This window comes from Doryrhamphus excisus, linkage group LG3 (assembly GCF_037039965.1).
Source record: "Doryrhamphus excisus strain RoL-2023G ecotype Guam linkage group LG3, RoL_Dexc_Guam_v1.1, whole genome shotgun sequence".
NCBI lineage: Eukaryota > Metazoa > Chordata > Actinopteri > Syngnathiformes > Syngnathidae > Doryrhamphus > Doryrhamphus excisus.
Genome location: NC_136359.1, coordinates 14,506,424 through 14,523,572, shown reverse-complemented (window position 1 = coordinate 14,523,572; position 17,149 = coordinate 14,506,424). Strand labels below are relative to the sequence as shown.

Here is a 17,149-nt window from a genome sequence, read left to right as displayed (position 1 = left end):
TTTTTGCACATTATGAATATATTATGAGACACTGCAATTGGGGTTTTAGTACCTTCATAATCAGAATCACACTTCCCAAAACTGGGCTTTTTAAAATTTTATAATGATGATTATTTAAATCAATGCATTTGCAGCTTCCATTTCCAAGATAAAAAACACCTTTTAATATATACATTTCAGCTTTATTTGCTCATTGAGAAAATAAAGTCCCCAGTCTTAAAGCAGTTGTTAATAAATATTGTTAGAATTTGTATACATAAAATCTAAATATAACCTTTTCTTCTTTTCCTGCAGTTCAATTTTAGGCAGACAGGTGGATGTAATGCACCTCGTTAATCAAACCAAAAGAAGAAATGTGAATCCGCCATCATCCTGCCGGTGTTTTGAAATTAATTCCAGCCACTACTCCACGAAAAGTCATCCATGCAAACTGAAGTGGCCTGTAAGTAAATGTTAACAATTGTCAACATGTTTGGTTTGCTGTAATAGCAAAGAGTTGTTTTGAGTTGAGTTGAGTTGACAGCATACTAAGCCTGTGAACCGAATGTGAATGTGAACGCTATAATGAAGATAGAGATAAGGATTGTAATATCATCAGTCAATCAACCAATATTTTGGTGTACAGTACTTGATATATTTAGTATAATTTGTTTTTTGTGTTGTGCACAATTGTGTTTCAACAAGTGTTTCTACAAGTGTTTCTATGATAGATCTAAATGCCTCTGTCACTGATAAATCTTAGTTTAAACTTATCATCCATCTACAATACATGTTTGTAAGTAAACAAAGTCAGGCTGAATTATCAGTAATGTAGCAACCTTTGTAATCTGTATTTCATCACAGCAGAAAGGGTGTCAATAAATGCACTGACCATAATAGACAAGTAACGGTGTACAAGTGTAGTTAAAACAGTTTTGTGTATACCTACTGTACATTGTTTGACCAGTCAATAGAGAAGTATAAGCATCTACCTTAAGATGAAATATACTGAAAAAAATCTGGAATGACATTTACTAAAAAAAAAGCTCAGTAACTTCAGTCCAAGTGTAAATATTACAAGGGCCATTCTCAAGGAAATTATACATAATTTTTAAGTGAGATAGACTTGCTTTGTAAAGGAGACCTATTAAGCTAATTTTGGGCTAGAGAGCTATGGAGGCTACACATGATAACATGCACAGAAACTTTCTAGATTTTCCAGTTTCAGCGCCTCTTTATGCAGCGTGTCCTTGGACTTCGTGCTTCCAATGCAAATGATCTGTTTAATTTACTACACTCCTCCTCCTTGAGGTACACCCACTCTGCTGTGATTGGTTATGCTCTCAAGCGCTCCCCAGGTCTTCTGGGTATATCGGTCCTGTTTAATGAATGCAGGCAATCTGCAGCCCATATAAGGAAGTCCGGATCACTCGGCTTGAGAAATAACACAGTATGTAGAGCCATCTAAAACTTCTTTAAGGGCTCACTTCCATATGCACAAACCTCCTTATCTGGCGCTTTAGCATCGTTTAACAGGCGGCTAGAACATTGTAACAACATTTATAGGTCAGAAAAGTGGAAAAAGCATGATAGGTCCCCTTTAAGAATGAGTAACATTTATTAACATATTGCTTTTGTGATTATGTTATTGACCAAATCTGTTGCTTTACCAAAATAACAGTATCAACAATACCAGGCACTGTTTTACTTATTACATTGGTTGGAATGACCTTGAGGTTTGTGGACCAAATGCAACAGTCCACTGTAAATCTTTTTCCATAAAGTAGGATAACTGTTGCTTTTACAGATTGTTTCTGGCAGGATTTGTTTTCAGAAGAGTAAAATATAATTTGAAAAAAATATAAATGCATTTCTTCACTGTGCTCAATAGTTGATCAGTAGTGAACAAAAGGCTGTTGCAACCAAATGTTTGCTTGTGCTAGCGTGTTTTTGCAATTTTACGTCTAGTTGAATGCTGTACAGTTTTTTGTTACTTTACGTGCATATGCATTACGCCTATGCCTATGACCTTTCTCCTGCTCTTTCATAGACAACCTCAGTTCAGAAAACATTAGCTTGATGTTTATTTGCTGCCAACAGAAGAAGGTGCCATGGAGACTGTAGCCCTGCCAATGTGGTCAGTGCAAAGACGAGAGGAGGAGTAAATGGAGTCAGGGCGACAGGGCAAACATACCAGTTTTAAGAGGAAGTTGTTGAGGGACAACAAGCATGCAACTTTTAGGTCAGCAAAGGAATTAAGAAGACTGTACAGGTCAGTCTGATTGAGGTAATTTACCAATCTATTTTCTTAAAGTACATTGTAGACAAAAAAGCACATATTTAAGAAATCATCAGGGAAGTATATATATTTTTTTCAATTGAGGGAGGCGAGAATTTCTCTCCAAATCATTTCAACTCCTGTTTACTTGCCAGTATTGTATTGAGCAGAACGATGACATGTTCTTCTTCAATCGACTACAAACTAGCTGAGATTGAATCTACAGCCCTGTTGCTGGTTGCAACCAAGTAGTTCACTTCTTTTTGCAAATTAATCAACAATAAGGATTAATTAACCTTGTAATCACTTGTCCACATCCCCTGATTTGACTGTTGTAAATCACCAACTAACTACTTGTTGTTCTGAGTGGTTATTTGTAAAAAATACGCTAGGATAGTCAAGGTACCTTATGGTTCATACTTGGATCACAGCCTGCAATGGAGGATCACTAGTTCATGTGTTTGTGTATATACTCCTGCTTGAGCAGGTTGGAGCCTTGTATTAGGACAAAAGGGAGGGGGGTGCGGTGGTCAAGTCCCGTCTTTATTAAGATTAATGAACAGCTTGACATTTTTAGTCTTCTGTCTGAATCGATAATTTTAATACTTGCAAGAGCCAATGGGGATGTCAGTTTGTGGAACACACATTGTGTCCACATGGTGAATGTTAAATGTCCAAGGGGTAATCAATGCAAAGAAATTAGCTATTGATCTCTTATAGTTTTGTAATGGGTTATCTATTGGTTTGCTCTTTCGAAGAATTCCAATATCAGTCGGATGGAATTGTGTTGGTTATATTGCTGTGCGCTCTGTGTGTGTTTGTTAGTGCACACTCACAGCTTTGTATATGTCTGCAGGGGTCATGATCTAATTAGTGCAGCAGGCAGATTTTAAATGAACACTTTTGGAAGAATTTTGTGACTTGTATCAGGTTTATGGTTCATTAGAAATTTTTCAGACTTTCCAATAACTTAACACTAAAGACAAGTCCAATATTGATACTATTACATGAACATTGATTTAAGTCGAACTGGAAATAATAGGAACTAATCAGTGTCCCATCAATGCATCCAGGTTTAATTATTATTGCAAATGGATCTGCTGTGCTGGGGCAATGGAGAGCTGGGCCAGACTGGGCATGGCGGAACGGGTGACATCACCCCAGAGGACTCTCATCTTGAGCAATTCACAGAAGGCGGTCTGGGAAAGGTGAAGCTGATGGCATGTGGATCTACTCACTCCGTTGTGGTCACAGGTATAGTTCCCACTAGGCCATTTAGATATACTTACCGTAATAGCTGGGACACTTTGTAATTAGGCACCACATAATATGAGGGTAGTTGGTGTGAGAGAGGCAGATGCGGAAGACAGGGTTGGATGGGCGCGATTGATTTGCTGTGGCGACCCCTGAAGGGAAAAGCCGAAAGAAAAAGAAGAATAATATCAAATCATTCTCATTCATTGGAATATACTCTCTTTCTGATTCTTGCCCTGGATTTCCATGGTTGGAAACATTTTTTGCATGGCAACTGCTTTGAACTTCAGCAGCAGTCGGCTTGCTAGCAACTGTTGGCACTTTAACTCATTTATTTCAATAAATGGTACCACTTGTCGGTCCAAGTTCAAGTCGAGTGTGTCAGAAAGCTATTCTGATGTGTGACCAGGAAAGAATCAATCAAATATTACTGATGCTTTGTGACTAGAATTATACAGTCATATTTTTGGACTAATAATAGGCCATAGTCAACCATGAACAGTGATCATTAAATTATACATTTTTGACAAACCGTAATAGAATTAAACAAACCGTGAATTGGCAAGGGATGACTGTATGCACAAGAGAAATGTCTCTGTTTTCACCTCATAATTTGAGGTATTATGATTTCATAACTGGAAAATTATCACAATGATATTGTATCATGACTATATGATTCCACCCTCTAATTTCTGACAAGTTGGGCTGAGATTGGCTTCTTACTCGGAGCTTTGGCAACGTTTGGACTCAAGCCCGACCGAGTCCGTTTCCAACCACTCACTCGGATATTTGGCGACTCATTTGAAATGTGCAAGGCCAGAAAACAGAGCTATTGTGTTTTTATTTGTAAGACTTACAAACAAGACATGATGTATACTGCTGCCCTGCCCTACTTATTTGCCAATTTGATAGAAACCCCAAAGAGGAGATGAGGAGGCTCTTTTAGTACATTTGCTGGCAGTTGCCATAAATCAGTAGCCAGGATGAGTCTTAGTAGATCACTCTTTACCTCTACTATCATTACAGGAGAAAGGTGACATGTTTGATTGATTAAAATGGTGCGCTCCAGCTTAGGCTAAATCACGTTAAGTGATGTGACATTGCAGTTTCACATATCATATTTCTGTCAAGACAATGGTGGTAGACGGCTTTGTCGAGGCATGATATCTGACAACAGCAGACTTCTGGGGAGGGGGTACCGCGGGAGATTTATGAGAAGGTTTTAGTGGTCTGAGGGAGATGAGAGAGTGTGAAAAGTGGTCCTTTTTTGTACATTGTCACTTCCTGAGTGATTGTAAATATTACCCCACTCCTGTTGGGAATCGGAGACATTTACACATTGTGACAAATTGCCTGCTGTAAAAGTATTTACTGGTCTTAGACCCCCCCTTTCCCCTTGATACTTGGGCAGCTTGCAAACACATGCCCACCACAGCACATACAGAAATATTTACCCATAGATAATTTATGTGACACACATTTATGTGGCGTACCTGAGACTTTGTCCAAGACATGTCGTAATGATGTCATGTTAAGAGCACTTGTCTGTTGTTAATGCTTTAATAGAGGAGGTCTGGAGTTGGCCATAATGGTTTTATATTGCACACATTGTCTCCAATCACCAGCTATCTAGCCGTGACAGCCAACCAAAAGGCTTGTTTTTTGTAAATTTTGCTTCAAAGAAAAATCCATGTGGTTCATATGACGATAGAACTGTACACACTATACTATAAATTTCATACATTTCATTGATACCCATATATCAAATTGGCACACCTGGTCGCCTCGCCTTGAGAGGGAGTGACAAAGTGCCGGTGTACACAATTAGTAGTTATTGAACATTAATATGGCACAAATAAAACTTCATAGACATCACCTCCTAAGAAATCTTCTGCGGCGACTCAGTGTTAGGGCTCACTTTTGTAGCATGAACCTGCCCCTCTTTCGTCTACCACCATCACTTGCCCAAGACAACAAGTCAACAAGCCAAATAGAGTGTGGTTTCGCTCATGGAGCCGACACCACAACCCTAACCCTGACAAAGATCCACAAAAGTAGTGGTGCCCAAAATGCAGGTTAGGCGCCATCTGCAGCCTGTGGCTCATTTGTCATTGCATAACTGCAGAAACAAAATAAGATAATTAAAAAAGCTTCCTCCCTCATTCCAAAAACATCCTTGGTTAATTGGTGACTCCAAATTGTCCATAGGTATGAATGTGAGTGTGAATGGTATTTGTCTATATGTGCCTTGTGATTGGCTGGCCACCAGTCCAGGGTGTAGCCCGCCTCTCGCCCAAAGACAGCTGGGATAGGCTCCAGCACCCCCACGACCCTCGTCAGGAGCGGTAGAAAATGAATGAGTAAATGAATGAATGGTTGATAATAGAGCAAAAGGCACAATGAGGAAAAAGCTGATATGTTGACACAAACAGCTAATAACACAATGTGTGTATATGTGTATATATATATATATACATATATATATACACACACACAGTGGAAATCTTGTTGAGGTTCACAACAGTATGACCACTGAAGTATGTCTAAATGTAACTCCTATTTTTCCAAACACTTTACAATATGAGCCACTGGGTGGCACTGTGAGACTGCCATTAAGAATATGAAGTAGTGGTAGGTGTTTCAAGGGAGGCCTGCACTCATCCCATATAGAGACAGAGCTATAATTTACTAATAGTGCAAGAGCCGCCGTTGCTGTTATCTTTTAATAGATTTGTATGGGTGGAAAACAGGTGCCTGTTTTAAATGTGTTCAATTGGCCAAGTTGTCGAGTGAATTTAGGCATCCATCACTGTCGTATATATGTTGACATCTCTGCCTTCATGTGGTGGTCTACTAGGGCTGTTTTTTTTTTTTACAAATGATGTTTTTCTCTCGTCTTTGCCCCTTACTTGCGTTAACACACCCCAAAAGTCATTCACATTCTTAAGAGGATATACTTGCCGCTACATTAGGAATGCATTTATTGAGTAAAAGCAACTTGAAAGAAGCTGATATCCTTGGGATTCCATGGAGTGTGTTCGATAATATGCCATTTAAAAAAACTGTGTAAACTTTGCCCCCCTGTTGCTTTGAATTCCTGACCTTCCAATTGCACCCTTGAGCTCACCCAAGTACCCCTTGCAGGTTTGCCCTGTGTGCCCTGAAAAACACCCTGTGCAGCTGTGTTTCTTTAGGCAGCGAGTTGTAAGGTATATTTGAGGTGCCTGCTAATGCCTTGTTAGGGCTCTATCAATTGCCGGGTCTCTGCAAGGTCAGTGTCAGTAGTGCTTTAGTTCAAGGCCCTTGATCTGCTGTAAGAAGGCTGAGGCACATAGCTATGCTCCCCGTTTGTGACCTGCTGATGTTCCTGGCGAGTGATGAAAAATAAATTTTGTTTTGGAGCGTTAGAGGCAGAATGTGTATAAATGAGGTATTTTAAACCTAAAACCATTTACCGTAGTTAGTAATGCAGTGATATTTACCTGTTGCCAATAACAAAGCAGGGAGTCTGTGTTTCAGTGGGAGAGGGATGTTTTTCACATTATATCCTCTGTTCTTCACTTTGTCATGTATATCTCTCCTGCGCATGTACGTTATTGATGTCCATCCATATTTATGATGGACATTAAAATGGATCCCTTCAGACAACGTTTACTCTGAATTACAGTATTCTGTAATTCAATACTTTTTCTTTTGTACTAGAAAAAAAGGTAGGTCTTCTGAAAGAATGTGACCTGCTGTCTAACTAATGCGCAGTGACATTCGGGACACGGTTATAGCTCAGAAAAATAAAGGTATTTGACCAAATTGATTTCAGGACAGACCATTACAATGTTATAAAAAAAAAAATCATGAAAGCTTACTCATGACCATGCTTTTCAAATCAGCAGTCATGGACAGGATGTGTCCTAAGGATAGTATTCAGGCAGACTCAAGTAGCTACTTCTGTAAATGCAAAATCCACTGTCAGGAAGTTGGGTTGTTAACATGGAGCGCCTTTTTCTCCATTTATCGTTCTTCCTGTCTGTCTTTCAAGCCATCCTTGCCTGGAGGCTAAAGCACATTTACTTATATATTTTATTGTCTCCTCTAATGTTTGTCAAAATGTGCTGCAAGAAGAAAAGTACTGGCAATCCTTTTGCATGACAACTCAAGTATGTCTCCTTTGGAACCAGAACAGAAGGAACGGTAATAATTTGCAGTAACTGTATTATTTTTTTGTATGATTTCCTGATTGGCAGAGGTGAAGGATCAGTACCAGGGGAAAAATAACTCTGGTCTTTGTGTCTCACTTTCTCTCCTTGATCTTGGTGCAAAGCCGTATGGGTGGGTTGAGAGTTCAGTTTTGCGCTCTGTTGCTCGGTTAATAGTCGGGAAGATGCATTTGTTGCCACAATAAGGGTTTAACAACCTCAGCAGAGTACTTGATAAATGCAATATGCCTTCCACCTGACCACCACTCTCCTCCCACTCAACCCACCCACCCACTACAGACAAAAGTTACGCAGCACAAAAGACGAGGGAAAGTCTAGCCTATTAGCAGCTAATGAGACAAGCCTGTGAGGATTTCCAAATCCAAAATGTGTTAGTGCTCATGCCGACCCCCATCCCTTTACCCCCACAACGTGCGCCTCCACGATCTGCCCTTGCTCCCAACCTCTTGTAAGGAGACGAAAGCACCAATGAGGCCCTCCCTGTGATTATTCACACATGGCTCTGGCATTTTAAAGCTGCCAATGGGTGTGGGGGTGAAAAAAAAAGTAATGCCTTGTGCAGCATAAATGTGAAAATGGCTCATCTGATGAAAAACAAGGCTATTTTAAATTAAATCAATTTACTTTTTGCCCTATATCCAACAAGCTACCCACTATTCGTTGCCAATTTTCAACAATATGGCACAGCCAGGAATTGGGTTGGGAGGCTGCGGTTGGGAAGTTGGTGAGGGAAGCACATTTGATAAGTGAAAAATAATATGCCAAGAGAAAAAACAGTCCTCCCAGTTGCGTTTGTCATGCTGCGTTGGAAGCAAATATAAAATCTGCTTTTGTAATAGACATCTTTGGACAGCCTTGAATGATTTGCCACTACTCTTTCTCTTTCTGGCCTCATTTTCTCCTGAGCGTGTATTGGGAGTGAGTTTGGGGTATGTCGGCAGGGAAATGTGAGTTGGACTGAAAGTGTTGCAGTAAACAGTGAGCAACGCAAACACGGGCCAGTTCAGGGAATACTGTGCAGAGTAATAATGCTTGGACTAAAAAGATGAAATGTGGCACAAATTCCGCCCTCCAAAGGGATCTGTAATTAATTCGGTATTGTTTCATACTAAACGGACGACCTTACTTTACTAAGAAAAGTGAAATGGTAGCTATTATTATCACAGCACTGTTGGTACAAAATGTGACCACAGATGGGTGAAACACATCAATGAAAAGTAGCAAATTAAAACAGAGAGGTGTGGGAAGCAGAGAATATCCACTTGATACTATGTTATTTGTTGGGGGCCGTACATTTGAGCATGTTAACTAAGTGTGCCACTGGACTTGGCCTGCTCATGATGGCGTTCCAGTGCAAACATTTTCTTTCAGGGATTTCTATTATTAATTCTATCTGAAGACATCCATAAATGAATAATGAAAAAGTTATTACTTTTTGGCAGCTGTGTCTGTTTCTTGTTGTCCTGTTGTGCCCCCCCCTTTGCTCGTTTCTTCACTAATTAACTTTCTAAGGAATTGTCCTCCTTTTCCCGATGTTTTATGATAAAGATGGGCTACTGAAAGTGGGCTTACATGGTCTTTTGAAAACACAGCAGCTGAGATAATGCCTTAGTTCATTTTTTTTGGATGCTTATCATTCAAATACATTTATATTTTTATACCTTTCACACAAAGTACAATTATTTTGTAGGGCTGTCTAAAATAAGGCCTTAATTTTTATGTAATTAACGCATGCGCATCAGGGCAAGCCACACCTCTCGGCAGCACACCTAAAGTGTCCAATTGTCTTTTACAACTTTATTCTGACCTGAACGCATCACCATCATTTCATTTATGCTGTATGTATCTGTAACATGTCTCTCTGTTTGTCCTTGGAATAGCATTACTCATTCTCCATCATATCTGTGCGAGATACATTCAGGGACATTCCGAACTCTTTATCTCAAGTTCTTTATTATGCATGTATGTGTGGTCTAGGTAAACAGAAAGACCAAAAAAAAACAACAGGCGGATATTCTTGTCACGCTTTTTTATCACTCTCAGTATGATGGGAAAGCCCTGAAAATACACTCAAATTCAATTTAAATTATGCGTCTTTGAACGCAACCCCTTAGTGCTTACAACAACGGACAACTTGATGATTACTTCATTTAAATTTTCAGTTCATTCGAAGTTGATAATATAATATTTAATATAATATAATATTTCAGACATACTTTCAAATGGTGAATAATCATGATGAATTAATTTCAAAGTGGTGATTAACCTGATTATACATTTTAATCAGCTGTGTATTATTAGTGTATTGTGCCACAATAGATGAATGCAAATCTTTTACCAGAGGCTAAAACCTAATTCACTTTCAAAACAATTTTTAAAAGGAACGGCTTTGTATGTTTCAATTTACATAATTGTGAGAACGAGCGAGCTTCAGTCATGTTCCTCTACTCCAACCGCGACCTCCGATTTTCTGTCTTCAAGATGATGCCCTTTGCCCAGCATCCTGCTGTTAAAGCCTTGTGTTTTTGGACAGAGGCTTGGCACTAAGTGGTCTGCATTCATTGTGCCTTTTAAAGAGGCCAGTAAACCTAGTTGCTCCCCCCAATTTCTCTTGCACTACCATATATATGACCATTCTGTCTCACTCTCCTCATTACAGTCATTGCAAATTCTTTCAAACAGCGCCTTCCTGCACTCTGCGTTTTACTGTTAATTAGTTTGCTTAGTAAGGTTAGACGTGTGGACGGTGCAACTTCGGTAGTGCTCGGCCGCCATCTGCGTGCACACGGCGCTAACTATGTGCAGATGGTGTGTGCTTACAGACAGGTTGCCTCTTGTTGGGGAAACGGCGCGAGAGACGCTTTTGCTTACTTTAACAAGATTTATGGCCATTCTCGCAGGTAACCACTCGAGCTTTAATGATGATGGTGTGTCACTTGTCAAAAAATTATCATTTCAGGCAGTAGGAAAAAGGAAGGAAAAATACATTTTCTGTCTTCATCTCTGCATTCTAGAAAAGAACAAGTTTATATTCAAATATAATATTTTGGCAAAACACATTTAAGCAATTCACAAGAATTTAGTGAAAACATTATTAGACACTCAGAAAAATATTGCATTTACTTACAAATGCAAAGAAAAAAAAATCATCTTTCAAAATCTGGATTTGTGCTTGCAAGGTGCCTCTTGCCAGTGGGGAACCTGCCCTTGTCAGTTGCAGTTCAGTGCCTTAATTCTTTCTGCTGGGTACTGTGAGTGACCCTCCCACAATTAAGAAAAGGTTAGCAAAATTATCTTTGGCCTCTTGCCACGTACATTATGTGACTGAGCGGCGGAGTCTCCAAAACGTGACTTTTTCCATCAATCTGCCTCTGTGAAATTGCTCAGTGTAATTAACAAATTAGAGAACAGGAAGTCTTGCAGTAGATGGATAAAAGGAGCAACGTACCCGCTGAAAGCCGTCATTGTTATTACAGCTTACCTTTTTTTAAACTTTCGCCAATGTGAGAAAGCACCGTCTGTCAACAATATGTTCATATATGACCCTAATTGTCGCAGTTAAAATATATCATATTTCTATTTCTACACGTTTCTACTACTTCAAAGCAAAGTGAGAACAGTTTTATGTGGTAAATCAAAGTCAATACTTTTAGTTGTACACCAGTATGCACTGCCCAAAGCTTATTTGTGTATTCAGAGAGATACATCTTTGAGTACATATCATTTTCACAGTTTTGTCAAACACCTTTTTAGTAAATGTTTTTTTAATAATTAGGATTTTTTTGTGCTGACACCTTTTTTTTACCCACGATGAGATGTAGTGGTGAGAGGTTTTGCAGTAAGGCGTCAGCGCTTATGGATTCAGTCATTTCATTTGATTGGCCACAATGTTAATGACTGTGTACCGACATTCCATAGGTCACCAATAACATAATTGTGTGACATTTGCAAGATTCTGTCTTTTATTTTTCCCTTTAGAGAATCCATAAATGCACATTTAAAAATAAACTTACCACTGCTTATTATTGACTACAAAAGACCACAATACTGTAAGACATTGTATGAAATTTGCTTGTCTATTAAAACCAGACTACTCATTGCTTTCTAAAATCTCAAAGCCTCAGGATTGTCTCCAAACAATTCAAGAGGCAGTCCCAAATACCAAGGGAAAGAAAGAGATGTCTTTGTTCATTTTTTCCTCTCTCTTTCTCTCATTCGCACTCTCCCCAAGGTTCTATTAGGAAATAGATCCCAGGTGTTCGATAAGCCTGTAGTGGACATGACAGCAGTGCAATCAAGTGTATAAATTTAATTGCAGTCTCATTTTGTGCCATTTATTAGCCGTTTAGGGGCACATCGCTCCACTTGAACCCTGTTATTGCCAGACAGAACAGATGTTTGGCTCCTTTTTTTACTGTTAGTTTTATAAGTCAAATGCTACAGCTTAAAATAAACATAAAGCTAAGTTTGAATTGCCAGTATTTTTTAACATTTGGTTAGTGTACACAAATTAAATGTATTACATTGTTATACCAATAGAAAGGTAATATTTCAAATAAAGTAAGAATTTGTTACTGTACAAAAAAGATCAGAGCTCTTAAACAAGGCAAACACGGAAAGAGTCTCTTCATGCTTGCATGTCTGGCTTTTGTTGCCGCGAACGACCATCTTTGCTGCTACACCACCACACACCAAGAGGCTTGCAAATAAGAGCAACTTGGTGGACGCCTTCTCCTTATGTGACACTCCATTAATAATAAAAGAAAAAAGCCTAGAGAAAGCTGCGTTAATTGTTACCATACACTCAGCCGTGGCATTCCTATAAATCACCCGACTAATTGTAACAAATTACAGGCTGACATTAAGCTATGATTCTAAACCGGCAAATATTCATCAACATTGCAAGTAGCCCCTGTAAAAGAGCCGGCCATTTCCCAGGCCGAACATATATCCACCCTCTAACTTCCCTATTATTTATGGATCTTTCTTGTCCTCGCTGTTTAAGTGCTGTGTGGTAATTGAATGAGATGCCGTATTGTTTATTTATTGTACGTTTGGATAAAGCCCAAGCGGTGGCAGTTGTATGACCAGTCACAGACCTTGTTTTCCATGTCACCCTTGGAGCCTGGTGAGCTCAGAGCCCTTTATTGATTAAAGTCTTGCTTGTTGCATCACAATCAGATGGAAGGATTTTGGTAATTGGAAGCTGCTTAGTTTTAAACAGCAAAGAATTGATGTTTTAAAAGACTGAGCTTTTTGAGTTTATTTCATAATCTCAATCGAGTGCATAGGAATAGGCAAAAATGCGGGATTTAACCTTTAACCATGTTCTTTTAGTTCATACAGAGAAACAGTAGTAGAATCCGTTTCTCTTTAGTCTGTTACACAGCGGAACTGTTACACCACCCAATGTGTCACTACCGCTAATCTTTCAATCTCCTGTCAAAACAGTTGAGATTTGTTCAAAAGTACCACATGTTGAGTGGAAAGTGGGTAATGGGCTTCTCGTAGATGGAGACAAAAGTCAGGATCTGATTTCTTGTGTGATATTTTCACTGGGAATTTTTTTGTGCATTGACTGGTTAATTCCACATCCCCAAATGAAACTCCAGCAATCTTCACTTTACAGAGCAAGTTCTCATATATTTATCTCATTCTCTATTTCTATTAACCTTATGTTCAAATTGCTGACATCCTCGTTGCCTTGATGGACCACAAAAGTTATTATCAAGACAAGGTGGAGGTGACAGGCTTAAGAAGAATCCCTCCTCTTGACACTGTTAAACATTGACGGCCTTATTAGCGTGTTCTCTGATTCAGCTGGATGTGTTCAAGGATCTTCTCAGCGGTTAAAAAGGTCAGCTGTTCTTAGTTGAGCTCCGCTATAGAATACTAATACTGTCCTTATTCAAATTATCTGCTACAGCGCTTATTAAACTGATGGCCGCTGCACTCTAATTTAATGGTGTTGTTGTCCAGGAGAGGGACAAAGCTGGTGTGTTAGTTGCATGCTTCGGATGTAAAGTTCAGGCATAAGTCCTCTTTGCTTTAATGATGCATTCTTCCACAGCAAATTAGTAGTCAATTGTGCAACAGTAGAAGAAACTGTAGACTGACACTGAAGATATTTTCATAGTTGGTATACAGTACAGTAGTTCTACATTGTGATGACATTGACGATTTTGACAAAGGATGGGGAATTCCTTGATCAGCTTGGAGCTACATAGTAATCCATTAATCGACCTGTACTTGTAATATTATACTCAATAACAGTGTTTTTCCGGCAAAAATACTTGATTTAAATAGTAATTGTAGTAATTGTTAATTGAAAAATAAAAGCTTTAAAAAACGATAAAGCAGCAGCAGGGGTTCATGAGACGAGATGATACATGAGATTGCGTCTGTGATAATGAGATGAGATGAGACAACATAACATTAATTTTAAGAAACGTACAATAAAAATACAGTATATGACATTGCAACCTTCTGTACTCTGTGTGTCTGCTACCAGCCCTGCCTCCCCCTACCAAGGAAGAGACTGTGTGACTAAAAGGTCTCACTCCGTTCATGCCGTTGTTCTACGGAACAAACATGCCAAGAGATATTAGAGATATCCTTTCCCTTTGCTATTGATGTAGCTGAATTCAAATCCCACTTGTACTCTTTTTGTAAATTTGTGTTTGTTGCTATGCAATCTCTTGGGGCAATGTCCTCTTCGCCATACATACAAAGTCTTTCCATTGATGGTAATACTGTAAGCCACACTCAGTTTCCGGCATGGCTTTACAAGCTCCATGTTTACCCCACCACCAAGTCATGCCGGTGTACTGGCTTGCTCTTCATCTGCTACCTTCGAAGTTTCACTTCTCAACTTCTTAGTCCTCTGTATATTCAGGCTCACAAGGATAAAGTTCTGGATCCTCTGTCTAAAAGTAGTGGCAGCTCTGATTAGTAGTAACGCTGCAATTGTTGGCGCAAGTAGCTCTTCATATGAAATCAATGCACCCAGGGAATGTTAAAAATTATACAAGAGGTTTTGCATGTTATCATGGATGTAGTACCTGTTTGCGCATGGTCATAGCATAAAGAAACGATAAAACGTTGCGTTTGTTTCTTTGTTTGTTTTTCAAGAGAGTTTTATGTCCCATGATGTGCATTGTTAGCTCCCTAATGCTAACTCTTTTTTGAACAAGCAGAAATGGGAAGTTCATGTGTGCTTGTGTTTCACATAAGGATCGTGGATAATCGGCAAAATTCCCCCAAAAGTGAAAAATTCACAATTAGACATACAATTACAACATTTACTCATTAATGTGAACATGACTTTCACAATAAGGTGGGTGATAGTTGCATCAGCTACAGTACATAAAATGTCCTTAAATTAGTATATAGAATATAATTATAATATGATAATTGTAGGTAGGTACATTGTCAGTTTCATCACTGTACTGCGATGTTATGTTTTCCATAACTCAGAGCTCTAATTTGTTTTGCAACAGATCCATATCAGCCCTTAGACACACAAACATTGCTTGTTGTCTAATAAACTGAGGTGAAGCAAGTCGGTGTCGTAGGTGTCTGATTGATGTGACCTTGATGCTGTTTAGCGCAGTGATTTGTTTATTGGCACTTACTTTGACGCATGTGTAAGTGAGTCTTTAAAGCGCTGCCAGTGACACTTGCACACTTCACAGAATGAGCAAGATAAAAATGGATAAAATGGCTAGAGAGATGGAAAGGGAGGGAAAAAAAAGCCAGGGAGATGGAGGAGGAGACATGTACTCCCGGGGCAGATTACATAATACATCATTCACAAAGCATTGTTGCCAATGCGTCTTTTATACTCCTTAAATTGCTGTTGCCATCCCTGAGCCCCCCTCCACGCTTTGACAAATGCATCACACCACACACAAACATATTGTATTCTCTCTCTGTACAGTTTGTGTATAGTTAGTAGAGTCTATCACAGGCCCCCTGGGACACGCCTGTGTGAGTAGAGGAGCTTGTGCCGGGGAGAGCTGTACAGTATTGATGGAGCTGTGTTTCTGTTAGGCAGTGAAAACAAAGTCTCCCTGATGCACAGCGGAGTGTAGGGGGATCAATAGATGCGGAGCGCTTCATTTCCTCAGGCTTTTACTGAAGAAACACTCACTGATGTGTCGCGGCTGCTGCAGTTGTTGCGTTGACACAGAGCATCAAGAACACCACCATGCTACACTCTGAGAAAGATGGAAACACACATTTAGTGGACATGGATGCAAAATACGAATGTTCGTGATACATTGATTTACTTATTTGCCTTGCTATTGATTCAACGTTTGTAATCACAATTGCTCCACTTGGACCAATAAGGGCAGATCGCCTTTCACTACTTGGTAGCAACCAGCAGAGGGAAGAGCCTTTTCTATCGCTGCCCCCACCCATTCACTGCGTGCTTGCCCTGACCTTCCCACCTTTAAAAAAAACAACTCAAAAGCCACCTGTTTAAATCCGTTTTTAATGTCTAACTTTTTATACCTGAAGGCTGCGTCCCGCCCGCTTTTAGCTTTGTTTTTAGCTCTGAATAAAGGTATGGATATGGTATTTTAATGCATCTTTTACTGTTTTTACTCAACTCTTATATTTATTTATTTATTTTTTTCACTACCTGTATAACGTCTTTGAGTTCTCTGAAAAGAGCTATACAAATAAGACGTATTATTAAGAATTAATTCAGATCTGACTAGTTAGCAGTTATAAAGTTTGTTGAATGTTTGTTATTGGTATTTCATTTTGGCATTCATGCAACGTCAGCACCTTTGGAGTAACACTTTTTGTTAATTTCTTTGTAATAATTTTTCCCATGTTGTTGTTCAAGGCAGGTAAAAGGTAAAGGTGGGCAGGGCGTATCACAATAAACAGAAACAGGCACGGAGCAAGAGGGAAGGCTTTAGGTGACACACAGGATATAACAGAGCATGGGCTTGAATGATGGGGAAGGGTTTGGCCCCCGCACAGAATGTAACTCAACATGCGACCGTGTGCTGAGGAAGGTTTGGCTCTCGCATGGGATGACACAGGGCCAGAGCCTGGGGCAGCCAGGGAGAGTTGAGGGCCCAGCTGTCACCTCAGTCAGCCCCTTCTCTGGGGGCAACTGTCAATCAGCAGCCTCTCATATCGCTCTGTCATTGAAGCTAATTGCTATTGTCAACCCCAGAGACCCTCGTGCAATTGGCCTTTTTGAGAGAATACTGCCTCCAAACATGAGATTAAAAAAATGCATGTACAATCCAGAGAACCATATCAAAGGTAGTACAGAGCGTTAATGAGGTATTAGAAAGAAAAGAAGGTAGGATCAGACAACCGGCACGCATCATGGCCCACAGAGCAAAGACTTGACATCGAGGGCATTGTGCCGGCACAGCGGAATAGTTAAACATTGATG

At 39.5% G+C, this 17,149-nt stretch overlaps 1 protein-coding gene across 7 annotated transcripts in view; it reads left to right on the top strand.

The window, feature by feature from the left end:
• The window catches only part of LOC131127936 (uncharacterized), a 290,462-nt gene that overhangs the window by 8,029 nt on the left and 265,284 nt on the right, over positions 1-17,149 (top strand). For 3 of the 7 annotated variants that reach the window (XM_078789696.1, XM_078789698.1, XM_078789699.1), the window contains exons 1-2: positions 324-442; positions 3,331-3,511. The exons of 2 other annotated variants lie outside the window; for them this stretch is intronic. In XM_078789696.1, the coding sequence (XP_078645822.1) occupies positions 3,349-3,511 (163 nt within the window). In that variant the 5' untranslated portion in view covers positions 324-442; positions 3,331-3,348. Of the gene's footprint in view, positions 1-323; positions 443-2,079; positions 2,252-3,330; positions 3,512-17,149 lie in introns of those variants that run through there. 2 more of the 7 variants (XM_078789697.1, XM_078789700.1) reach the window with 2 other exon arrangements.